Source organism: Corythoichthys intestinalis, chromosome 4 (genome assembly GCF_030265065.1).
Source record: "Corythoichthys intestinalis isolate RoL2023-P3 chromosome 4, ASM3026506v1, whole genome shotgun sequence".
NCBI classification, from domain to species: domain Eukaryota; kingdom Metazoa; phylum Chordata; class Actinopteri; order Syngnathiformes; family Syngnathidae; genus Corythoichthys; species Corythoichthys intestinalis.
The window spans coordinates 31,121,186-31,147,598 of NC_080398.1; the positions used below are offsets into that span (position 1 = coordinate 31,121,186).

A 26,413-nucleotide genomic window follows, 5' to 3' on the forward strand; every position below is an offset into this window, starting at 1 on the left:
GCTGAGTGTTATGTACTTCCGCTTTACTTCGCATATTTCAATAATCGGAATTTGGATGTTTGTGAATCGTTCTCGAATCTTCCACGGCCGAATCGCGAATAATCTAAGAATCGGAAATTTGCACACCTCTAATGAGCACTGATCTAATACAAACATAAATCCAACAGGTATTGTGCGTTGTCAGCAGATAAAACATTTTGTGCAACAGGACATGATACTTTTGTTGTCTTGGGGCATGAAACAACTTTCTTAACCTGGCAATTATAGAACAGCAAGCCTATCAATAACCAAAAGGCCTATCAAGTACTTGTAAACATAACACTGTAAAATGCAAACATTTGCTAATTGCCGTAGTAAGGTTTATAACTAAGTGGAGGAAAAATCCGGCCCCTAGAACAGTAACAAAACTTTACATACTGGCCAAACAGGAGTGGAAACAAACGCACACATCCCAATTCGACACCAAGCCAAAAAATATTATTAATAGGCCCGATAACATATTGTTATCTGATTTATTGGGATGACGTCATAATTCCTGTTATCAGACCGATAATTATCTAACCGATAATTATCGTGCACCTCTAGTTATAGGTCATTCTACGAGTAAAACAGCGAAACATTGCCTTTATTTACATTCTGTACGTATGTTCTGTTATACGACAGAAAACAAAGTTGTTGTTTTTTATGGATGTGCCATGTTTTAAAACTTCGTAGATTACTACATTACCAAAACACGGAAATCGAGCAAATCAGTGCAGGGCAGTGGCTCTGCACAGGGGATAAATTTTTGACTGGGGTAACTACACACACAGGCACGACACCGGTGGGTGTACCATATTCAATGGATGACAATCTTGGCGAAAAGTATAGCTAAAGCAGCCTGATTTGGAATTCCCCTCAAGAATGCGAGGTAACAAAAAAACACTCACTTTGAATTTATTGTTATAAATATTCTTGTAAGTTAATTTTTTTGCTGACACTGTGTTTTGGGGTCATCAACATGTTGTGCCCCCCTGCCCCAAAAGTCAAACTCCGCCTATGGTGATACACCAGATCTTTGTGCTCAAAATATTTACCCGTCCTCCGTACTGCAGAATCGGTGCTGGTAACACTCTCCCTGTCACCTCGGCCATATCATCCTTCACCTTAATGCCAAACTCCTGGATGTACGGGTCGAGGTTGAAGTTGGCGTTTTTCATCTGCGAGAAAGAACCAAGACTCAGTGTTAAATGACTTGGGAATTTTCTCAAAAACATTTGCTAGTCGGGTGGATAGTTTTGAACTCACCAGCCTGCTGATCTCTTCCTGTCTATCCGGCGCTGAGCGAGCGGTGGCTTTGATCATGGTGGACGTCTGATTATCCGTCAGCTTCTTAATGCATCTTTGGCCTGCTACGATGTTACACACCTAAAACAATTTGGACGGAGAGGTTTTAAGATATAAAAACGATCCATCATTATAAAATGCACTTCCTCACCTCAAGAGGCAGATATGTGTGCTTCTGCTCCTGCCCCACCTGCAGGCAAGGCAGGTGGGGGTATTTTAGCTGCAAGTTGTACTTCTGCTTGAAGTACTGGGCCACGGTGCATTCTACCGTCTGCCCGCTTTCGAGCTGGAGGGGGAACCTGCGCAAGATATGGATAAATATATAATTTCTAATACATTTTTATGGCCATCGGAGGCCTGAAATGAATGGCAACGGTCCCTGGGAGGAAAAGGGTTCCTCACCCAAGAACTTTGATCAAATTTACAACCTCCACTTTACTAATTATATCATAAAGAATGAACGATATGTGTGCAATACATTATAATAGTAGGAAGGAAATGCACACGTCTGATGGATTGGTTCTGCTCATTTTGAGACCAGGTATGATAAAGTTTTACAAACAATTCAATTAAAATGAGAAACCAGCAATACTCTTGTTGTTTCTGTTTGTTCTTTCCCACCCAAGAATGTTCATGGATCAGAGTGTCTCACTCTATGTTTAGTTATCTAAAAATGCAAATGCATATGCAATTATTTTTCTATATTATTTTAGCATTTTTTAAATTATTATTATTATTTTTGTTAAAGAAGGGGAAATTGAGAGTTTTTGTTTCTCTTATTTTTCAAAGTAGTACATTATTAATGATAATTAAGTTTTTCTTCCTTCCTAAATAAAGTTCCAATACAAAAGGTGTATGAAAACAAGTTGTTGTCTTGTTCTTCATTTATTTATGGCGGAAAACGCAGACAAGACTGAAAAAGCAGTTTCTGCTCTTGCACTCCTCTTTAAAAGAAACTGCTGTATTTTAAGCCAAAAGAACCGTTGTGTTTGATAGAACAATATGTCTATATGCTGCCATAGCAGATTCATGGCACCGAACAATTTTTAATTTGTCCCTTTTACCCTGGAAACCACCGTTTACAGACGTCGCGCAACCGCTTTAGTTTCAACCCAGTCATAAAACGAAGCTAATTAATTATATTTATTATTCAAAATGTATGTCATTTTTAGCTTAGAATCATTAATTGATGTCTAATATTTCGTTTAAAAAACGACTTTAAAAAAATTTTCACTCATATATTTTAAACAAATTACGTCACAATGAAAAAAATGGCGTCTGTAAAAAAATCAGGGATATCTACCACATAACTATCGCCTAATTGTATTTTTTTTTTTGTTACTGTCTCATTTTCTCCGATATGTTAGATAATAAATAATCGATCCAAACAAAGAAAAATCGGAAAAAAACACTTAAATATATATATGGTAAATATATGAAAAAGAAAATCTCAACCACTCCTTGATGTCTGCGATTTCTGCATCATGACCTTGGTTATATTACCATGTTTCACCCATAAAACCCCATAAAAATCCAGCTGTGGCCATTCACAGCTGTGTCTTGACACTCAGGGATACATGCTACATGGAGTTTTTGGATCGAAACAATGTAAGTACGCGATATCTCGTTAAAGTCATGGCGTCTGTGATTCTGCTCTCGCGTGCTCTCACCTCCAGATAGGGTTTTGCTGTTAAAATGTCTTTTTAAAAATGCCCTCCAGTTCAAAATGTTTCTTCCCCCAGAAAATTGAGATTTTAAGCTTTCCAATGATGTTTCAAAAATGTATATCGGACAATTTTGAAAGTTAGTCTCAAAGGTCTCAAAGCGAAACCGAGTCACCTGAGTTTTCCGGACCGAGCAGATTTTTTTGAATCCATTTTTAGAGTATTGGATATATTTTGACCCATAACCTGTTTTGACTCAACAATGATTCCCAGCAGTTAGATGTTTACAATACCAGAAAGACATAACTTTATTTTACACCAGATATGTTTTCGTTTATTGTGACCTACTGTTTAACCTGGGAAAAAAAAAAAATTCTGCCCTTCTTTTGTTATTTCTGTGTCAATATAGAGTACCTGCGACCTCTCGTTGTCTATATTTACTGTATTAAAAGTATGAAAGGAAAAATCCAGAAGTTTTTTACTCTAATATTAACACAGGTCACGTTGACACAATTATTAACACGGGTGTTTAAAAAACACAAAAAAAAGGCAAGATTTTTATACATCTCTGGGATGTCGTTAGATTACGCAGGTGTATCTCATTGTTGCTCCTTTTGTTGTCTAACACAAATATCTTACAATGACCTCATGGGGACAGTGTCTCTTTAAATGGCTTTTATCACAATCGCAGTGAGGCATGGCACACGATCATCATCATTACCACCATCGTCATCATCAAGGCACTTACGTCTGGTGACTGGCAGGACGCCGGGTGACATTGCATACTCTGTACTTCCTCTTCATTTGACCACAGTGTGTCACCTCCACCTTGAGGCCTGTAGAAGCAGGATACACGAGGCCTGACACGATATTTTTATGATTTATTTATATCAGTCAGAGTTCAAAGTTCCCCACCTTTGATCTCCTTAGTGAACCGGACACGTTGCGAATCTGTGAGCGTTTTGGGTTGCTCATCTATGTTGCGGATGTCTAGAACTTCACACATGAATTCAATCACTGGCTGGGCTTTGTAGAAGGCAGTGGCGGACACTAAGGGGAGCCAGAGAGCAACCGTCAGTACGACTTTTTTTTTTTTTTTTTTTTTTTTTTAAATATGTCTTGCCATTCACCATCAATGTTGAGCATCATCTTCCACATGGCAGGCCGCACTGACTGGTGGAAACCAAACCACACCTCACGGCCCCCGCCCAGAGGGTGGTAGTAACCCTCGGGCGGGGAGAAGAATGAGCGGCCCACTGGAGTGTACCTAATTGAAATAGTTGACAAAAAAGATGGAGTGTGTTTGTCCTTGTGCGGGAAAATTACTCAGCATGACTTCATGTCTTATCACATGGGACGATTTGTCACCAAGTCACCGTCCAAAAAAACAAGGATCCTCAAAACACCTTGTCAGAATAGAATAGTGCTTGAATTGACTAATTGACTTAAAAGGAAAGACGAAACTTTAATCATAATCAAACCAGTGGATAGACATTTGTTTAATAAGGGCTATATATATATATATGTGATTTAACTTAAAGTAACACTATGTAACTTTTCAGTTTTAGTCTATTTTAGCGACACCAGTGGACAAAAGCTGTAGTGTTTTGCCTAAAGGAAGACTGTTTTCTATGAGGACCAGCGCTGCATTTCCTGTAAGGACCAGCGCACAACCGTACAGTGTCGAAAAATTATCAGTCAATCAAAAATCAATCTCCCGGTCGCCTGCAGATGGATTAAACAACATTTGTTTCCAGCGGCTGTGTGAAGGATGAAGAATAGTAATAAGGTATTGAATCCAGTTGTGGCTAAACAATAGCATATGAAGGTTAACAACCATGCGGCTAAACCCCCCACCCCACCCGATCTCGTCAGCACTGACGATTGGGGGGGGTCACGCCAACGAGTGGAAGCCGGTCATTGCGGTGCGTTCAGGTACAGCAAAAAAAGTCCGCCATATTAGAACCCGATTCGTTACATTATTACAGGTATTATTATGTTTACTCGGAGTGGGAACCTCTTGGTACCTCACGATATGATACAATTTGCGATACAAAGCTCACGATTACGATGATCTGACGATATGGCGATACAACGATTATTAGAGGTGGGAATCTTTGGCCACCCAACGATTCGATTACGATTCAGAGGCTACGATTCAATTATAAATCGATTATGGATGACACCCCCCCCTGCTATTAGCTGCTTTTAATGTTTTGTACATTAGTTACAAAAACTGTAAAAAAAAAAAAAAAAAAAAAAAAAAAATTTAATTAAAAAAATATTAAAAAGCCTCACAGGCTTAAATAAGCGATTATTTCAGTATCAAGTCAACAGTTAAAAACAATAAATAATATACTCAAATCCCCATTCTGTATCAGCAGCTTTAAACTACATTCAATTAATTTAATGTTGTGAATAGTGTTGCACCGATACCATTTTTTGGGCCCGATACCAATACAGACACCTGGCTGTGCAGTATCGGCCGATACCGATACCATTCCAATACCGCTCTGTTTGCAAAAAAAATTTAAAACATACACATATATATATATATATATATATATACGTATGTATGTATGTACGAATAAGGGATGCAATGATACAGTTAAGTCACGGTTCGGTACGATTTTCAATACAATTCACTATATTTATTGGTCTGAAACAGAAAATACAACTGTTATTATAATTATTTTTTTAATTATTTATTTATTTATTTTTTGCTAAGAAGCAAAAACAACAGTGCCATCATATAAACAAGCATTTTAGTGCATAATATTTATGTGCTTACTTCTTACTGATCTGAAGAAATTTTGTATATACTGTAAGTGCTGAGAACAATCTTTACTGTTTGTAAAGTGGGGCACACTGTTGATTGCTGCAGCTCTCTTAGCAGCTATATTTACCATATAAGCAAAACATCCTATTTGTGGTCCGAGTCAATCTGTAACATGTGCTGAATTAACAGTATTTGCAGCATTATCTTTATATAGTCACTGGTATGGATTGATTTGGCCTGCTTAACTTCCATTCAGTCATGGCGGTTTCTAATTCATCAATGTAGTATATGGAGTACGCGTCGTTCTGGGCTCACGCAGCTAATGGCTTGGGATCTAATGTAGCACATCTAGGTTGCTATTTGATGATTTCTAGTGTGTGCGCGCGAGAGTTGGCATAGGATCTAAAGTAGGACATCTAGGTTGCTATCTGATGAGATCTAGTGTGCGCGCTGCGCCGCTTGAGTGTTTTCTGGCCACAGAAGTCACTTCTGCTCATTACTGCACAACACCAGCATAATATGACAATCGACTTTCATAAACAGGACGAGTTTGAAGTACGGCAGTCTTAATTTGCCACTCATTGTTCATCATGAAACCATGAGTTTGCTTAGTCTCTCACGGTCTTAACCTTTCTGATCCCATCGGCGCAACTATAGCAAGCGTTAGCTTAAGCATGCTAATCGTTTGTGAATGTCATGTTAGAAAAACAGCATAACATCGCGGATGTGCGTTGTAGTGAACATCTTTAATATTGAAGACGAAGGTGTTATTTTCGTTTGGTAAATTCGAGACAAAGACATTCAGATGTCATGCATCGGGATTTGGGAAGTTGGCTCACATGGGGAGGACAGTTCATTTGCGCTTAAGTGATGCCAGTAGAAGGTATCAGCGCCCTAAATGTTGGTACTCGTCGATACCGATACCACCAATTCGGGCCGGATCGGCGCCCCCTGCCGATCCTGGTATCGGTATCAGTGCAACTTTAGTTGTGAATCAACCGTTAAAGTTGTTAAAATTTCTCCTGTTATTCCATAATTTCCCTTTTGTCTACTTTCGACATGTGAAAGTTTAAAAACTATTTAAAAGATAGATTCAAGTCAATATTTTACCGATTTAGGAGTATTTTAGATAAAAAGTTAATTAGGTTCGCTTGGAAGGTTCGCTACAACAACTTTGCAGGGAAGTCTACTGCTTTAAGATGGCGGCCGTTTACTAACACCCGCATCTAGCTTTCTGTACATGTGCTGCTAACGCCACCGAGTCTATTTTGCATCTAGTCCTATATAAATATGGTATCTAGTATCTACCGTAACATGATATGGACGTAGTTTGTAGCTGCTGTCGGCAGCAGTCAGGTATTATTGTATTTTTATCTCACGGCACGAGTTGAGCTAGAGCCGTGAGTTGAGCATTGGCATTACCTGAGGGGCCGGGTAATGACAAGCATGATGTTTAGCTACTCTCGCTCCTTTCCTCATTGCGTCCCGAAGACCATGCGGCGCGCTGAGTGTGTTTTACTTCCGCTTTACTTGTTATATTTCAATAATCGGAATTTGGATGTTTGTGAATCGTTCTCGAATCTTCCACGGCCAAATTGCGAATAATCTAAGAAATGGAAATTTCGCACACCTCTAACGATTATCGATACATTGGTCAGGAAATCATTCTAGGATATTCTACAAACAACTAATAAACAGAAAAACAAGCTTCTGCTGTGAATTGGAATGAGTTTATCACTTGTAGACATCCAATCCATTTGAAATGGGAGGGTGGCAGCGAATGAACATTCATTCATTCGCTGCCATCCCTCCCACTTCAAACGGATTGAACGTCTATGGCCGGTAGCGGCAGCCAATGCCAGGCAATGAGGTAATTTTGGGCCATTTAAGGTCATTTTCCTGTTGATTTTAAGTTACTTCCTGTTGATTTTGGGGTATTTTATGGCTCTCTTTCTGTTTATTTTGAGTTACAGAACAGGAAGTGACCTGGTAATCACCCAAATGAATAGGCAGTGACTCAAACTCAACAGAAAATGACCTGTAAATGCCCTAAAATGAACAGCAAGTGACCTATAAATGCCCTGAAAATCGGACAGAATGACTGTGAATGCTCTGGTTTCAAATGAACAAACATTCCCAGTCTAAATGGATTGGGCGTTGAGCACCGTCAATGCAGTCTTAGAGTTAACTGAAACACTATTATGGAGGAACATTTTGGTAGCAACTTGTTGGTTCATTTTTATTTTTTTTTTTAGACATTGACACCTTTTTAAAACGAGATCTCGATTCTTGGCAGGAGCATATCGATAACCTTTTGGGATACAAAGTATCACGATATATCACCATTTCAATATTTTGTCACACCCCTAATGTTTACTATTATTATATTACTATTATTCTGATTTTTATTCATAATTTATTTGTTTTGCTCTTTGTAATTGCTATTAGCAATCGTAACAGCAGTATTTATTCAGGATTTAGTGTAGGTTTTTGGGCTGTGGAACAAATTAATGGAATTATAATGTATTCTTATGGGATAATCCTGCTCGACATATGACCATTTCGACTTACAAACAATGTCCTGGGACGAATTAACTTCATATGTAGAGGTACCACTGTACTTTGTAGTCCAAAAGGTTATCGATATCGATATATGGTTATATGATATTAGCAGGGGTGCACATAAGTGGTCCGCATGCTCGGATGCGTACTGGACGTAGACAAACGCGCTGGCCCTCAACTGCTTCCATACGCTTTTGCGTACCGATGGCTGACCACTGTATTAGCGGCGGACACGAGAAAATAACTTCTCAAAATGTCGAAGAGGCAGGCCACACTGAGTAATTACTTCCGTGTTCCCCCACCCCCGTCAAAAGACACAGACGACAGAGACGTCACCAGAGCTACCGAAAAAAAGGACTTTTGCTGAAAAGTGGCTACAGGAGGTACTATGGCTAGAAGCAAATGATGCTCGCACGGAAATGCGGTACAAAATGTGCCGTGAGAATCCCAATGTCGCCGATAAGTGCAGCGCATTTTATGTAGGGTCAAAGAATTTCAGCCATCCAAACTTTGAAAAGCACGAAAAAACAGAGAGCATGTGGCAATTAAGCAAACTATCGATGTCAAACAGGACCCCACTCGCCCTATGGACAAGTAATGAACAGCGACATGCACTGACAAACGTGTTTTTGCTCGCATTTTACAAAGCTAAACATGCACGTTCAATGAGGTCTTATGAGGAGGACATCCCACTTTTAAAAAGGCTTGGAGTTAATGTGGGAGCCGCATAATGCCCTTTATTTTGAATTGGTGCTTTTATGTTTATTTCTTTACATTTCACTTCAAAGTAATGGCAATTCTGTGGTGCCAGTTGATGTTAATCAAGCATTAATTGTTAATATAATTAATTAAAGTTAATTGGCTCTAAGTAAAGCTTGTCATAAATTTATCGCATCAGGCGGGTCGGCTCTCAAGGTCAATGAGGACCAAGTCACATCTCCAGGTCCTCCTCTGAGAACCTGGGCAAAAAAATTATGTGCACCCCTGGATATTAGCTTTCACCTTAACGTGTGATGTCGAAGATTTACCTCATAGAGGCCAAGTGGCGCATGGCCACATCCAGAGCTTGCACAGAGTCGAGTGGCACCTGCAGCCGTCCGCTGACAAGCGTTTCCTGCAGCAGGCGCCACGACACCTTGGCCAGCCAACGGATGGACACCTTAAAGATTCGGTCCTTGCCTTCGCCCGGGATAGTGACCTCGAAATCCACCTAGAGAATGGAGGCCCAAAGAGAAAAATAATAGTTGTTTTGCCCTTTTAAGAATCAAAAAGTATTTTCAACTCTGTTTTTTTGTTACATGGATGTTACTTTTTAACACAGCCAACTTCCATACCTTCTCACTACCAATGGGAAGCGCCAACACCGTGTAGATGTTCTTCTTGCCATCATACACGGGTTTGCGGTCGCCAAAGAGCTGTGGCTTGAAGTGCTGAACCATGTACTCCACCACCTCCCTGATGACACAAAAACACAGCGTTAACACGCGCCGCCCATTGCGCGCCATCAGTTAAAACTATCCCCTTGATCGCAACGCTCCATTGTGACCCGAAATAGCGAATTATCGATTGTGCGCGATGCAGCTGTCATGGTCATGGCAGGAGGTGGGGGAGGAAAGGACAAAAACAAGGAACGAGGCGGGTTGAGGAGGCCAGGAGGCCACTTTTCAATATGAGAACGGGGAGCGGGGGGAGGTCAAAGGGCATGATCTTCGAATACCTTCTGGGTAGGCTTTGTCTGAAAACCCTCAAGTCAAGAGGGAGTGAAACTCAAAGGCCCTCTACGGATTTCAGAGGAAGGACAAACTTTTGGGGGTGGTGGTGAGGTGATTGAGCACTCATTGGCCAATGTGAAAAAAGGTGGTTCCAAAGGTTTTCTCACAAATGTACAATTTTCACAAAACAATGGCGAAGAGGACTATCTGTGTGTACATTCTCCTTATAAACCCAATGTGCTCGAAAAGAATCCTGATAATGAGTCCAATTCATTCTGTTTGTGGGATTCAAGTTCACCTGATTGAGGCACTTAAGGGAGACGAATTTAAATGAACCTCAAATTCTATTGAAGTGAAAATGAAATTTGCACCCTCAATAGCCCTCTGTTCAACATTTTGAGTTTGTGGGATAAGAATTTAATAGGATAATTAATCAACATTCGGTGAGTGCCTTAGATCTGTAGGGATGACAAAGCACAGGGTTACCTGCTTCAATAGACTATGTGTGGCTTGTTACTAAGCCTGTCGTGATATGCAAATAGGTCAATTTATCGCACGGTAAATAAAAATGAGGGCGGTAATTTTCCTGGCTGCGATTTGTCGCCGCGTGCGTGCGTTTGCGTGTGCTGCGTGCACACGTGCGTGTTGATTGCATGTGAGACTCCAATTCCTTTCACAGATGAAACATTGTAAAACGTTAGCATTGCTACATTAAGGCTAATGGAAAAAAGACAATGTACTAACCACTTTAGCCTGCTAAAAAAGATTGGCAGTCTTCTCCGAAATGCAAAATTGCGGTTAAAAGATGACTTTTAACATTTTTTTTTTTTTTTTTACCGAGTCTAAAGCTTCCGTTTAGCGGCTTAGCGTACGTACTTCCGGTGAAAATTTCAAAATAAAATCATGGCAAGTTGGACATGTAAATAAAGATTTCTGGAGTTAATCTCACATATTGCAGATTCTACAACAACAATCGCTTTAAAATGATACACATTATGAAAAATCTGAATGGCAATGAATAATTTGGGTTCAAATTTGCTAGCAGAATTTCTCACATTTCTGCATAAAATCATCAAATGTGATCTGATCTTTGTCAAAATTACACAGATGAAAAAAAACTGTCTGCTTTATCTAAAACCACCCAAACATTGATAGGTTTTCATATTTTAATGAGGATAGCATGCAAACAATGACAGTAGGGGGGAAAATAAGTAAGTGAACCCTTTGCCCAAGGAGACTTTAAGAGCAATTGAAACCAATTTTTACCAAACAATTTAAGTCAGGTCTGTGCCCAATCACTGATCAGTGGTTTAAAGCTGCCCTGCTCAAAACAGCAAACATTTTCTGTCATACCGTCCCTAAGGTATTAGCTATTTTAATGTCCCAAAAATGCATGGGAAAATCCCTCGCTTGCAGCTACAAGCCTTAATTCTCCCCCACCGGTTGTTGCTCAGTGTCAGTGAGTCAGCTGTGCTACACGATAGCTGGAAGAGGTAAAACTTTTAAAACTAAAACTAAATTTTTTTTCCCCCAATCGAACAAAAAAATCGCTCGTATGGGAATACTTTGGGTACAAAAGAGTTACACACGACTGAGGCTTAGAGGAGGAAGGCCAACCGACACGTTAAACATGCTTGCAGAGGGTGGCTGCCGAAGAGGTCATACTGTACTTCCAATATGATTTCGCATTCATACAAAATTAAAGGTTAGTAAACACTGTCATAAACGTTTCCCGACAGATACGAGAGTTAACTCCAGCATGTTTAGTGTGTCTAGCGGTGGTAAAACTTTTTTTTTTTTTTCTCTCTAGCAACTGTCTGTGTTGAGAAAGAGAGTGTGTATAATGTAAATATGATACGAGTCAAACACACGTGCTTTTTATGGAAAATAATTCAACTATTTTTGTTCTGTTGGTAATAATGTTCAGCTGTGGCTATGTGACGATATCTCAAAGTAACACATTTTAAAGCTGTAATTGCAATACTGTGAAACCGTGAAACAGTGATATTTTGGCTTAAGGTTATCATACCGTCCATGAATAGGTCTCCCGACAGGGTGACAGCCATTTTATCAATGCTGCTACTAGGCATGTGCAGGATACCGTAGTATGAAAACGTCACGGTTTCAAAACCACAAAAAGTTTCCGTCATACCGTAGTTCAGACATTTCCAAAGTCCGGCCCAGGGGCCAAATGCGGCCCTTGGTCAAATTTCATCCGGCTCCCAGCCTCTGTCATAAAATCAATAACGTCTGGCCCGCACATAGACTTAATAAATTGGTCAGCAGTACTGCTACCAGCATATGAAGTAGCACACTAAATGCTGCTCCTGATTTACCCACAAAAAGGCAGCAGAACTCAAAGCAACAACCCAATCGACAAAAAAAATAAAATAAAAAGTTGACTGCGACTGCCGACGAGTCAAGGATTGGTGGAAATTGGACTATTTCTTCACTAAAATACGCAACAACTGTGTCTGCCTCATTTGCAAAGAGACGGTTCCTGTTTTTAAAGAGTTCAATGTGAGGCGATATTACCAAACAAGACACGCTGAAATGTATGTATGACAAGATTACAGGGAAGATGCGTAGCGAGAAATTTAAACAACCTGAAGCTAGTTTAATTTTACTGCTGCAGTATTTCGCAAGAGACCGATAGTCGAAAGAGAACGCCACAAAGGCGAGTTGCGACATTGTTAACCCTTAAAAAAAATAATAATAAAGCAAATTTGACACACGGAATGGCTTGCTAAAATTTGCTTAAATATATTGTTCTACGTAAAGAACGTCAGCCAAGGTCGGCCCCCCTACATTTCTACCACACCAAATCTGGCCCCCTTTGCAAAACGTTTGGACACCCCTGCCATAGTTAGATATTAGCTTTTTTGAGGTCCCAAAAATGTAGCGAGAAATCCGTGGCTTGGAGCGGCAGTGCTCACCCATCCCCTTCCAGTTGTAGCTCTGTCCTGTGTCTGTCAGTGACACGACACCTGAGCTTTTCCCCCCGCAATAATAGAAAACGTTGCTAGTATGGGACTACTTCGGCTACCGAAAAGAAACAGACGTCCGAGGCTTAGAGGAGGAAGGTCAGCCGACGTGCAGGCAACACCTCCAACATGATTTTTATTTTACGTGAGCATCATCCGTCACTTTACACAAACTTTAGGGTAAGTAAACGCTGTCATGAACGTTTCCCACCAGCTACGAGAGTTCACTCAAGCTGGTTTAGTGTTCTAGCGATGGTAAAAGAAATACTATAACGTAAGCTTGTCAACGTGGCAGGCAACGGGGCTAGTTAGCATGCCAAGACAGCTAACTAGTTTCCCCTCTACCATTAGCCTACTTTTGTAAAGTCTTCCGCCATTGTAAACATCTGCCAATTTGCAAATATGTTGTTAAAAATAAAAAAACCTGTTGAATGGAAAAATGTTTTATTTTAACCCATACATCTCAAAATAACACATTTTAGAGCTATAATTGCAATACCATGATACCCTGAAACCACTGTATTTTTGCTTAAAGTTATCGTACCGTCAAAAATCTCATACCGGCACATGCCTAGCTGCTACTATTTTTAGCTAATCAACTGCGAGTATCCCAGATTGCCCAGCCTTTCTCATGATATCATTATCACATGTGCGTGGGTATAACTGATGTCACAAAATTGCTTAAGCGATGTCTTTTTTGTGTTTAAACATCATTTTCACCATTATCGGAAGCCTAAAAAATGTGTGATTTGCATACTTACCGTACTGGCCCGAATATAAGACGGCCCTGATTATAAGACGACCCCCTCTTTTTCAAGACTCAAGTTTGAAAAAAGACTTTTTGAACACCAAATTAATTTTTATACATAAAATAATTACAGTACATCTGAAATAAATGATTATAACAATATATTTGAGAGAAAAAGCATGTTATTTTGCCTCATTCATATCGTAATATCTGAACATTTAAATATGTAAACTAAAGTGCAATCACATTCGTAAATGAATGGCTTCTGGTTTTTGAAATGTAAATAAACCAATGTATTGTGATAAAACAACAAAATTGCAATAACTGCATTAACCATAAAAGTGAAGTCTTACTGTAACTGTAGTCTTGAAACAAATCTGAATAAGGAAAATAATAACAATAAAATAATGCAAACTGGTTAAACTTGAGAGTAGCTGAGATCAATCATTACAGAACATCGCTTCAATGATATCTGGTGCCATCTAGCGTCGTGAATGGGTATAATGTCCAAACCGCGAATATAAGACTACCCTCACTTTTTCAGCCTTATTTCAATGCAAAAAACACTGTCTTATATTCGGGCCAATACAGTAATACTTTGAGCAATTGTATTTCATATGAAGGTCATTTATACTAGGTGTTGTCTGCCCTTTTAATTATCTTTTTATTTCAACCATCCTACCAAGTCCAGCCCATCTTATTTATCTACTTGAGAATCAGACACATCAGATTACAGTTTAAATGGGCTCAGAACAACAGTGGTCCTGACTTGAAACCTGAAGTCAGACGAATTTCACGGCGTGAGAAAATCAGTAATTGTTGCGACTCAAACATGAAGGGAATATGTCGAGCTGACATGTTTTCCCTCTGAAGCAGACAAACAAGATGGCTGAAAAGGAAAAGGACTCTCAAGAGACCTCGTGACAAAGAGTCGGCAGATGATTCCCACTTTTGGCTTTCATGTTTGTTTACCGCCTTTCGATCCAGGAATGTGACAAATCACAAACAAGAGAGCCATTTTTTCTATTACTGGCAAGTGACATTTGAACAAACAAAATGCATAATTGTTATCTGAGCTTTATTCTGTTAGACATGACTTTCTAAAAATCCTGGAAATAGAAAACTAAGAGCTTCACCAACTATGACATGTTGTAAATCGCTGCCAGCCTCTATCAGTCTTCCCAGTCCAAATTATTTGGATGTCTATCGTCGTCAATGTCAGTGAGTAAAAAGTTAGTCTGAAAATTTCTACCTGTTGACTCGCCGCGGGCACTTGTCCGGCTTGATGTCCACCTCGTAGTGGTAGACGTCCATCTTGGGGATCTCCACCTCGAAGTAGTTGGCCAGCAGCTTGATTGGCTTGCCCACGGTGCCCATTCCTGGCCGACGCGGGGCATGGAACACCTGCTGCAGGGGTGGGGGGAAGACCCCCATGGGCACTGAGGACAAATAGGAGGAAGAAAGGAGGTAAGATTTTTACCTACGCCAACATTTCAACAAATTGCAGACCGGCTAAGTTAGCATGCCATCCTTTACCATGTACATTTACTTTAAAAACATGACATTTTGTAAAGATGTTTACCATGAACTCAACCCAAAAAATACAAAAGTCCACCATTTTGGTTTTAAGGGCCATCTTTGTCCATCAAAGATAAAACATTGTGTGATTGCTACTCATTTAAGCATTTTACTTGGCAGATGGTGGGCGTTCAAACTCTGGAACATGTTTGATGACACTCCCTGAAACCTGAAATTCTAATACCACAAGTAGCCACTTGCACTTGACAACATGAATATTTGATTGGGATGTACAATAAAAGTATACACACAAAAAGTCACAAGAAGCCACAAGGCACTGGAAGTCTGCCATTATGTTTGAATCAGGCAATGAGTGTCAATTTGGTGGTTACTAGGGATGTCCCTATCCGATCTTGTGATCGGAAATCGGGCCAATCACGCCAGTTTTCAGAGGATGAGGTCTTTAATTAAAATAATATTTTTTATTTGTTTTTCTGCTTCATGTTCGTACAGGCCCACAGCCTCTTAATCGCCCTCTTGCTAAACAGTGCAGCCAAACGGTCCAGCTTGCTTTTGGTACTTAAAGTTAACGATGATTGACAGGTTTGTAGCATTCATCTTGCCAGAGAAGCTTGGTAGCGCTGTGATCAAAGGCGCACATGTGTCAATCATCGTTTAGCTTGTTACACAGTCTAGGCATGTGCCGGTTACTGGTTTCAAGGTTTACTGTGGTATGACGTCACGGTTTCAAAACCACTAAAATTTTCCGTCATACCGTAGTACGTAGAAATTTTTTATGTCCCAAAAATGCAGCCAGAAGTGGCTTGAAGAGGCAGCGCTCACCCCTCCCCCTCCGGTTGTTGTTGTGTCTGTCAGTGGCGCTATTCTGTCGGCTGTAGACGAGAGTTGACACAGTGGCTGAAAGTGGTGGAACTTCACTTGAGCCTTCCCCCCCTAAAAAAAAAAACACCTAGTCGCTTGTATTTCGGCTACCGAAAAGAAACAGACGCCCGTGGCTTAGAGGAGGAAGGACAGCTGTCCTGCAAGACATGCTTGCAGAGGCTGTCATGAATGTTTCCTACCAGCTACGAGAGTTCAGCGTGTTTGGTGTGTCTAGCAATGGTAAAACAAATACTATAATGTAAGCTTGTTAACAAGGCAGATAACGTGGCTAGTTAGCATGCCAAGACGGCTAACTAGTTTCCTCTCACCTCACCGCTTCAAACTTAACCCAGAAAAGGTGAACATCATTAACATCCCTGCATCATAACTTGGATTTAGAGACAAATATGTAGAAAATGAGCAAGTTTCTAAAAATGTTGAGATGGAACTTTAAAGTCAGTGAAGTGCCTGTAATATATATATATATATACACAGTGTATACAGTGCCCTCCATGACTATTGGATTTATAATAATTATGTGTTTTTTAGCTTTTAATATATATTTTTTTCTAAATAATATGGGACTTTAATGGGGGGAAAAAAAGAAAAATCCAACCTTCAATACAAGTGCATTTATTCAGTGGGTAAAAAAAATCCCACATAAAGAAATAATTATTTGACATCAAACAATGTGTGTCACAATTATTAGCACCCCTGGTGTTAATACTTTGTACAGCCCGCTTTTGCCAACAAAACAGAACCTAATCTTCTCCTATAATGTTTCACAAGATGGGAAAAGACAGAAAGAGGGATCTTCAGCCATTCCTCTTTGCAGAATCTCTCTAAATTATCCAGAGACCTGGGTCCTCTCCTCTGTACTCTCCTCTTCAGCTCACCCCACAGGTTTTCGATGGGGTTGAGGTCTGGGGACTGAGATGGCCATGGGAGGAGCTTGATTTTGTATCTGGTGAACCATTTCTGTGTAGATTTGGCCATATGTTTAGAGTCATTGTCTTGCTGAAAGACCCAGTGACGACCCATCTTCAGCTTTCGGGCAGAGGGCAACAGATTTTGATTTAAAATGTCCTGGTATTTCAAAGCATTCATGATGCCATGCACCCTAACAAGGTTCCCAGGGCCTTTGGAAGCGAAACAGCCCCACAGCATCACTGACCCACCCCCATACATCACAGTGGGTATTTTAACATTATATTCATGTTCCAATTTGAAAATATGTTGTGAAAAATAAAAAATCCTGTTCGATGGGAAAAAGGTTTTTTTTTTTATCCATACATCTCAAAATAACACATTTTAGAGCTATAATTGCAATACCGTGATAATGTGAAACTGCGGTATTTTTGCTTAAGGTTATCATTAGGGCTGCAGCTATCAATTATTTTAGTAGTCCATTAATCGATGAACTAGTTAGTTTGAATAATCGGGGAATCGGATAAGGAACATGAAAAATTAAAATACCTGAGCTGAGCCTCAAATGATATAAAAAAAAAAGTAAGGATCTTTGTACAACAAAAGAACAATTGGCTAACTTACATAGCAAAAGTCAGCTAGCTTAAATGCTATAAAAAAAAAAAGGTTGTTGTTTTTTTTTTTAACAATGCTCTTAACAAATGGTTTCGACACATATTCCCACAAAAACAGCTAAATATACCTATAAACTAAATTACAAATGCATTAAAAAGAACATTAGCTCAAACAAAAACTTATGTTGGTCTTAACACGGAGCAGCTGGATTCAGCCATGAGAAATGAGGCAGTCTAAAGGGCAGTGTAGCCATCCAAATCAATAAAACTAAATTCGAACACTTTCAAAATAAACCATTACAACGCCACTTTAATCAAATGAATACTCGAAGCAGCAAAATTTAATTTGAATCTTTTTTTCTAATCGAATACTCGAGTTAATCGATTAATCGTTGCAGCACCAGTTATCATACCGTCAACATCTCATACCGGCACATGCCTATTACACACTAGCGGTAGTCTGCTGTGGCAACTAATTGTGAAAGTGAGAGGCTGTTCTCAGCAGCATGAGCGTCAAAGCGTGAGTGCATTTGAGTGGACTCACTCAATAAAGCATTTATTAAAGAAAAGCATTTTCTACATTATCCTTGTTTAGAAATAATTCGCATTATGCAGGCGGCATGGTGGGACAGTAACATGTTTGGAACTTTTTTTTTTTCGGTGTCGGGTGCAAAAATATGCGATCGGGACATCCCTACTGGTTACCATGTTTACGGGGATACTCAACTCATCCCCGCAATGACAGCAATAGGAATACAATCCTTTTGAACTGGGAGTGGCTGGAAGTGAATGATCATGCCAGCCCTCGCAGTTCAAATGGACTAAACATCTAACACCGCTAATGTTTCCATGAAGTATGGAAACATTTTTGTTAATAAGACATTAGTTAATAAAATGAAAATATGGCAGACCTACGTCTGAGAGGGTGTAGATATTATTGGATCATGTTATTCTCAACTCATTCACTACCAAACATCACGAAATCTTCCTACATTTATACTTCTACAAGAGAATGTGAGGTTTCATCAATGCGTTGGGCGGAGAACCGCGGCAAAATCTGATGGCTCGCTATGAAACACCAAACTCGAACAGAAAGAAAACCAGTGTCAGTGTCAATACCTCTGGACGAGGGGCCCCCGTGTCTTAACCCCTCAGGTCCCCAGAGAACCTCCGCCCCCCCACCGCCCCACCACCAACAACAAAGACCCCAGCTGCCCTGTTCCTGCGTCTGCGGCACACATAAACAGCACCGGGCGGCTTGACGGAGGGGAGTGCCCTCGCAAACATGGGCGAGCCCCCCGCCTCGGCATTCCCAGCCTCACCATGGAGACGCCACAGCAACACGGTATTGTCATGGATATCAGGAGACCTGTGTGTATGCGTGAGGGGAGGTTGAGGGGCGCCTGTTGGATGGGAGGAGGAGCCAGGACCTTGGCCTCTTGCACCCCACTGGGAGCATGTTCCCACATCAGTCCAACCTGGAAAAGCCCTTCTTTAAATAGCTGCAAGGGATTTCCTCAAGGTAAAACCGGCCCACTCGAATGACAAATCAGGATGAGTGTGTGTTTGTGTACAGTGGGTATTTTGGCCCCCACTTCCTCACAATAAAAGTGATACTAAACGGTAAAACCGTAGGCGCTTTTACACACTCATAGCAGTCAAAACTAAGAAAACTAAAAGATTCGAAAAAGGTGAAAATATATCAGAAAATGCTCAGAGAATAAATGTTTGAAAAAAATGGATACAAATACTTTAAAATTCAGGTAAAATCAGCAAAAATATGATGACAAATACATAACTTCATTTTTAAACATTATATCATAGATATTACAGAATATTTGGGAAAATAAAGAAAAATATGGAGGGGAAAAAAAACTACAGAAATATTAGGAATAATATATGTAACAGGTGCACGCAGGTAGAATATACAGTATAAATATAATAGTTGTCTTAAAATAAAACAAATCAATGTGAAAAATACCCCAATCATAGAATTTATATTTTTAGAAAATCTATGCTTGATGAACTGAAATATTGAGAAAAAAATATTTAACAAAACAATGTTGGGTAGAATACACTAAACTAAAATATTGGAAAGAAAATAATACATACTGTTTAAATAAAAAATGGTTGAATTAAACAAAAATCTTTTGAGAAAAATAAACAAAACACAGAATATAAAATACCAAAATATAGGAACAAATTAAAAAAAAAAAAAAATACTACAAAAATGTAGTCACATTAGAACAAAAATATCAAAATCCCAGTTGAAAAACAAAAATATTTTTTGAATAAAATAAAAAATTAAATGTGTGTTTCATGACTTTACGTGCATTTTTAGTCCTTCAAAAATTAGGGTGAGAAAGGTGGATGTCTTAAAAAAAAAAAAAAAAGTCTTTATCCCCCCCCCTCCAGGAGCTATGTTGTCTGGGGCTTTATGCCCCTGGCAGGGTAACCCATGGCAAACAGGTCCTAAGTGAGGGACCAGACAATCATGACTCCAAAGACCCTTATGATGATAAACACAAATGGAGTCAGTTTTCCCTTGCCCGGACCCGGTTTACCTGGGCCCCCCTCTGGAGCCAGGCCTGGAGGTTGGGCTCGAAAGCAAACGTCTGGTGACCGGGCCTGTCCCCATGGGGCTCGGCCGGGCACAGCCCGAAAAGGAAACGTGGGTCCCACTTCCCATGGGCTCAACACCTGTGGGAGGGGCCAAAGGGGGCCTTGGCGGTCCGACCCCCAGCAACAGAAGCTAACTCTTAGGACGTGGAATGTCACCTCTCTGGCAGGGAAGGAGCCCGAGCTGGTGTGTGAGGCAGACAGTGTTGTTAATTTTACTTTAAAATAGTAATTAATTACAGTTACAAATTACTTCTCCCAAAAAGTAATTGCGTTAGTAACTCAGTTACCTGAATGTAAGAGTAATTAGTTACTTGGCAAAGTAACTAGTGATAATGTTTTTTCTCTCAAAAAAAACAAACAAAAACAAAAAAAACAAACAAACAAAAAAAAACAGGTCACACAATGTGAAGTTTAAAGGATTTGGGGGACAATTGGCCCTAGCCCAATACTTTACCCTCCACTTAACTAGACACAAGGGTATTGCAATAACTAGCTAGTAACCTTTGCTATGTGTGGAAGTCATTTAAAGTTGTGAATCAACCGTTAAAGTTGTTAAAATTGCTCCCGTTATTGCATTAGTTCCCTGTCATTAGTTCTGTCTACTTTAAACATGTGTAAATTTTAAAACTGTTTCATCATTTAAAGATAGATTTAAGTTAAGATTTTGCCGATTTAGAAGCATTTTAGATTTAACACAAAAAAAAAAAAAAATACTTAGGTTCGCTAGGAAGGATCTCTACATCAGGGCCTTCCTGAGAGGTCTACTGCTTTAAGATGGCGGCTGTTTACTAACGCATGTAGTCCTTAAAACATGTTGGCAATGCAGCTGTGTCGTTTTTTTGCATCTAGTTCTATAATATGATATCTACCGTGTCATGTGGGCGTAGGCGTCAGGTATTATTGGAGCCACCTAGCATCGCGGTTGCAACGGCGTCTTCCCCACTGCTGCTCTGCTCTCGACCCCGTGAGTCCGTTTCTCTCTGACTTTTTTTATTCAACCAACTTAGTAACGCATAGTAACGCACGCCTTTCCCGCCTCTGTAACGGTAACGGCGTTGCCAAGATGAGAAAAGTAACTAATTAGATTACTCATTGCTGAAAAAAATAACGCCGTTAGTAACGCCGTTATATTGTAACGCCGTTATTAACAACACTGGAGGCAGAGAAGATTCGACTAGATATAGCCGGACTCTCCTCCACACACAGTTTGGGTTCCGGTACCAATCGTCTCGAGATGGGTTGGACGCTTTTCCACTCTGGGGATGCCCACGGTGAGAGACGCCAAGCAGGTGTGGGCATACTTATTGCCCCCCGGCTTGGCGCCTGTACGTAGGGGTTTACCCCAATAGACAAGAGGGTAGCCTCCAGCCGCCTTTGGGTGGGGGGGACGGGTCCTGACTGTTGTTTCTGCTTATGCACCGAAAAGCAGCTCAGAGTACCCACCCTTTTTGGAGTCCTTGGAGGGTGTGCTGGAGAGCGCCCCCTGTGGGGACTCTCTCATTCTCCTGGGGGACTTCAACGCTCATGTGGGCAATGACAGTGAGACCTGGAGGGGCATGATTGGGAGGAACGGCCCTCCCGATCAGAACCCGAGTGGTGTTCTGTTATTGGACTTCTGTGCTTGTCACGGTTTGTCCATAACGAACACAATATTCAAACATAGGGGTGTCCATATGTGCACTTGGCACCAGGACACCCTAGGCCGCAGTTGGATGATCAACTTTGTAATCGTGTCATCGGACTTGCGGCCGCATGTTTTGGACACTTGGGTGAAGAGAGCGGCGGAGCTGTCAACTGATCACCACCTAGTGGTGTGTTAGCTCCAATGGGGGGGTGGGGGGGCAGACCTGGCAGGCCCAAATGTATTGTGAGGGTCTGCTGGGAACGTCTGGCAGAATCCCGTCAGGAAGAGCTTCAACACCCACCTCCGGCAGAACTTCTCCCTTGTCCCAGGGTAGGTGGGGGACATTGAGTCCGAGTGGGCCATGTTCCGCACCTCCATTATTGAGGCGGCCGATTGGAGCTGTGGCCGTAAGGTGGTTGGTGCCTGTCTTGGCGGCAATCCCCGAACCCACTGGTAGACACCAGCGGTAAGGGATGCCGTCAAGCTGAGGAACGAGGCCTACGGGGCCTTTTTGGCCTGTGGGAAACAAAAACTCGGACACGGGAGGAGTTTGGCGAGGCCATGGAAAACAACTTCCGGTCAGTTTCGAGGAAATTCTGGTCCACCATCCGGCGTCTGAGGAGAGGAAAACAGTGCACCATTAAAACTGTGTATAGTGAAGATGGGGTACTGCTGACCTCGACTCGGGACGTCGTGAGTTGGTGGGGAGAATACTTTGAAGACCTCCTAAATTCCACGGACACGGCTTCCTTTGAGGAAGCAGAGTCTGGGGACTCCGAGGTGGGCTCTCCGATCTCTGGGGTTGAAGTCACTGAGGTGGTTGGAAAGCTCCTCAGTGGCAAGGCCGCAAGGTCGATGAGATCCGCCCGGAGTTCGTAAAGGCTCTGGATGTTGTGGGGCTGTTGTGGATGACACACCTCTACAACATCGCGTAGACATCAGGGACAGTGCTTCTGGGTTGGCAGACCGGGGTGGTGGTCCCTCTTTTTAAGAAGGAGGGTGTGTTCCAATTAGAAAGGGATCACACTCCTCAGCCCCCCTGGTAGTCTATTCAGGGGTGCTGGAGAGGAGGGTCCGTCTGTAAGTCAAATCTCGGATTCAGGAGGAGCAGTGTGGTTTTCGACACAGCCGTGGAACAGTGGACCAGCTCTACACCCTCGGCAGGGTCTTCGAGGGTGCATGGGAGTTCGCCCAACCAGGCTACATGTATTTTGTGGATCTGCCGTTCGACCGTGTGCTTCTGGGAGTCCTGCGGGGGGTGCTCCGGGAGTATGGGGTACCGAGCTCCTTGGTAAGGGATGTTCGGTCCCTGTACGACTGGTGTCAGAGTTTGGTCCGCATTGCCGGCAGTAAGTTGAATTCATTCCCAGTGAGGGTTGGACTCCGCCAAGGCTGCCCTTCGTCACCGAATCTGTTCATAATTTTTATGGACAGAATTTCTAGGTGCAGCCGAAGCGTTGAGGGGGTCCGGTTTGGTGACCTCAGCATTGCATCTCTGCTTTTTGCGGATGATGTGGTGCTGTTGGCTTCATCAAGTTATGACCTCCAACTCTCACTGGAGCGGTTCACAGCAGAGTGTGAAGCAGTTGGGTTGAAGATCAGCACTTCCAAATCCGAGACTATGGTCCTCAGTCGGAAAAGGGTGGCGTGCCCTCTCCGGTTCGGGGATGAGGTCCTTCCCAAAGTGGAGGAGTTCAAGTATCTTCGGGTCCTGTTCACAAGTGAGGGTAGGAGGGAGCGGGAGATTGACAGGCGAATCGGTGCGACGTCTGCAGTAATGCCGACTCTGCACCGGTCCGTAGTGGTGAAGAAGGAGCTCTCAATTTACCAGTCGATGTACGTTCCTACCCTCACCTATGGTCACGAGCTGTGGGTGGTGACCGAAAGAACAAGATCCCGGATACAAGCGGCCGAAATGAGTTTCCTCCGCAGGGTGTCCTGGCTCTCCCTTAGAGATAGGGTGAGAAGCTCGGTCATCCGGGAGGGACTCGGCGTCGAGCCACTACTCCTCTGCGTTGAGAGGAGCCAGCTGAGGTGGCTCGGGCATCTGGTTTGGATGCCTCCTGGACACCTCCCCGGAGAGGTGTTCCAGGCATGTCCCATCTACGAGAGGCCCCGGGGATGACCCAGAACACGCTGGAGAGACTATGTCTCTCGGCTGGCCTGGGAACACCTTGGGATCCCGCCGGAGGAGCTGGCTGAAGTGGCTGGGGAGAGGGAAGTCTGCGCTTCCCTGTTAAAGCTGCTGCCCCCGCGAACCGACCTCAGAGCAAGTGGAAGATGATGGATGGATGGGTCTTTATTCTCCATTGTTGACAGGACTACGTGATAAAAATGACCGACTTTTTGTGAAGCTGTATTTCCACTTACGAATTACCACCTTGCTGCTTTTAACTATTTGTCAAAAAAGACACATACACATCTTACACATACACACTGTAAATCAGGGGTCCCCAAGCAATGGGTTGGGGACCAGTACAATGGCGCATTTGCTATCGGGCAGCACAAAAATAAGAAATAATTCCCAGTAGCACAGAAATACAAAATAATTTATAAATTTATAAATATTTATAAATAAACCCTTGTGCAAAAAAAGGAAAAAATATATAGTTAAAATATCTAACATATTAACGTTTTTAAGTATATATCGAGTGGAACATAATATTTAATCAGACAATGATTTCAATAAAAAGGAAATACGTGAATGTAAAGTAAAATAAATTAAGGGTTATTCAGGGGCCCCTATGGTCCTGACCCGGGACAACATACCCGGTTGCCCCCCCTGTCGACAGGCTTGTGTCATGGTAGTGTCCTCGCCAAGATGTTGGGGCTGAATTCTTGTTAGACAGCAAGCTAAGCTACATAATGACAATGTCAGGCATCGGTGTGTTTTGCTGACTTTATTCAGCTGGTCGTGACATCAACACTTCGTCTTCAATAAAAGCAATTCAAATTTACGTTTGTAACTAGCTGCTGAAATAGCAGTAACCATCCACAAAAATGATTAGCATGTATCACTTAGCGTCCGCACATCACCAAAAACAATTACATAAACTCGCCCCAAATATTCGACTACAATTCAAAAAACATTAAACAGTACAAGAAGTGTCATATACAGGTGTTGCTTCTGTGGATGCTTCACAGGCAACAAATATGTGCGCAGGCTAGCAGGTGTAATCTTCCCCTTTCTCTCACTTGGCAGCGCGACTTTTTCGTGGGACCAAATGCGCTCTTCCTTGTGTGTGCGCTCTTCGCGTGCACAAATACGTTCTTTGCGTGTACATTCGCTTTTACTCGCGTGCCATTAGTGCGTCCTGTCTAAGATGGAAAACCATGCATCACAAAGCAAAAGTCAACATTATCCAAAAAAAAAAATGTTTACGAGACTCCAGCGTCATAAAGTCGAAATCACGCAAGTCGTAACCCGGGTACTACCTGGATTTATGTTGCTTGTCCTTGATCATGATAATGGGAAAAAGGCCACCTGACGAGCCAGAAGATCCGCCTACTACTTCAAAGAAAACGAAAACTTTTGACAGACAACACCAGGAATCCTACCTAAAATATGGATTTATTGCAACAGGTGAGTCCCTGGTACCAAGTCCACTCTGCATACTACTGCATGTGTCCAAAAGCTAGCAAACGAGAAAATGAAGTCTTCAAAGCTGCTTTGGCACATAGAGACTATGCATCCATGCCCTAAAAGCATCATACCTCGTTTTGAACCGTATTGCTAAAGTCAAGAAACCTTTTTTTATCCCTGCGACCAAGGATGGTTGCCGTTGATTTTTTCTGCCACACATTGCCGGTCCATGAAAAATAAGGCCCACATGACATTGGTCCGTAGTGTAAAAAACAAAAGGTTGGGGACCACTGCTGTAAATGACCAACATCACCACTCCACACAAGACAAATAGTACAAGAGCAGATTCAAGATTCATGACAGCGACACTATAAAACACACGCATGCAGGCCCGAACGTGGCATCCTCGTGCCAGTGAAGGCAGATGGCGTGAATCCGAGCCAGATCTCCCCGGCGTCCCGAGACAATAGTTGCCGGGCGGAGAGACGATAACAGTGCGGCGTCCCAGCATGACCGCACTCGTTACGTTGTTAGCATCTTCGCAATAACACGACGACACCAGCGTGGCCATTTTCCCTTTGATGTTAGGGCTCCTGTCAACTCAGATCAAAGGATTACCTTATGTTTTTTTTCCTTGGATTTTGTGGCGACATTTGTTCCAAAAGCCAGAGCGCACTTGTGGAAGCCCCACCAGATGTTCACAAACCACTTGAGTCCTTCCCAAAACTCAAAATAGCTTGAGTTCAGCAAGTGATCAAAGCATTACCTCTGCGGGTGTTTGTTAATTTCTTGGCATTCTTTTGTATTAATTCCAAAAGATGAAGCATGGTACCTTGATTTAAGAGAAATTATATTCAATTATAGGAAT

The 26,413-nt window shown here is 41.8% G+C and overlaps 1 protein-coding gene across 1 annotated transcript in view; it reads right to left on the bottom strand.

Annotated features, from left to right (window-relative positions):
* ago1 (argonaute RISC component 1) overlaps window positions 1-26,413 on the bottom strand; it is a 54,032-nt gene that overhangs the window by 22,938 nt on the left and 4,681 nt on the right. The window contains exons 2-10 of the mRNA XM_057834520.1: window positions 15,028-15,214; window positions 9,666-9,786; window positions 9,360-9,541; window positions 4,121-4,257; window positions 3,906-4,040; window positions 3,739-3,826; window positions 1,478-1,625; window positions 1,288-1,407; window positions 1,077-1,199 (exon numbers count right to left, since the gene is read on the bottom strand). Of these exons, the coding sequence (XP_057690503.1) occupies window positions 1,077-1,199; window positions 1,288-1,407; window positions 1,478-1,625; window positions 3,739-3,826; window positions 3,906-4,040; window positions 4,121-4,257; window positions 9,360-9,541; window positions 9,666-9,786; window positions 15,028-15,214 (1,241 nt within the window). The remainder of the gene's footprint in view (window positions 1-1,076; window positions 1,200-1,287; window positions 1,408-1,477; window positions 1,626-3,738; window positions 3,827-3,905; window positions 4,041-4,120; window positions 4,258-9,359; window positions 9,542-9,665; window positions 9,787-15,027; window positions 15,215-26,413) is intronic.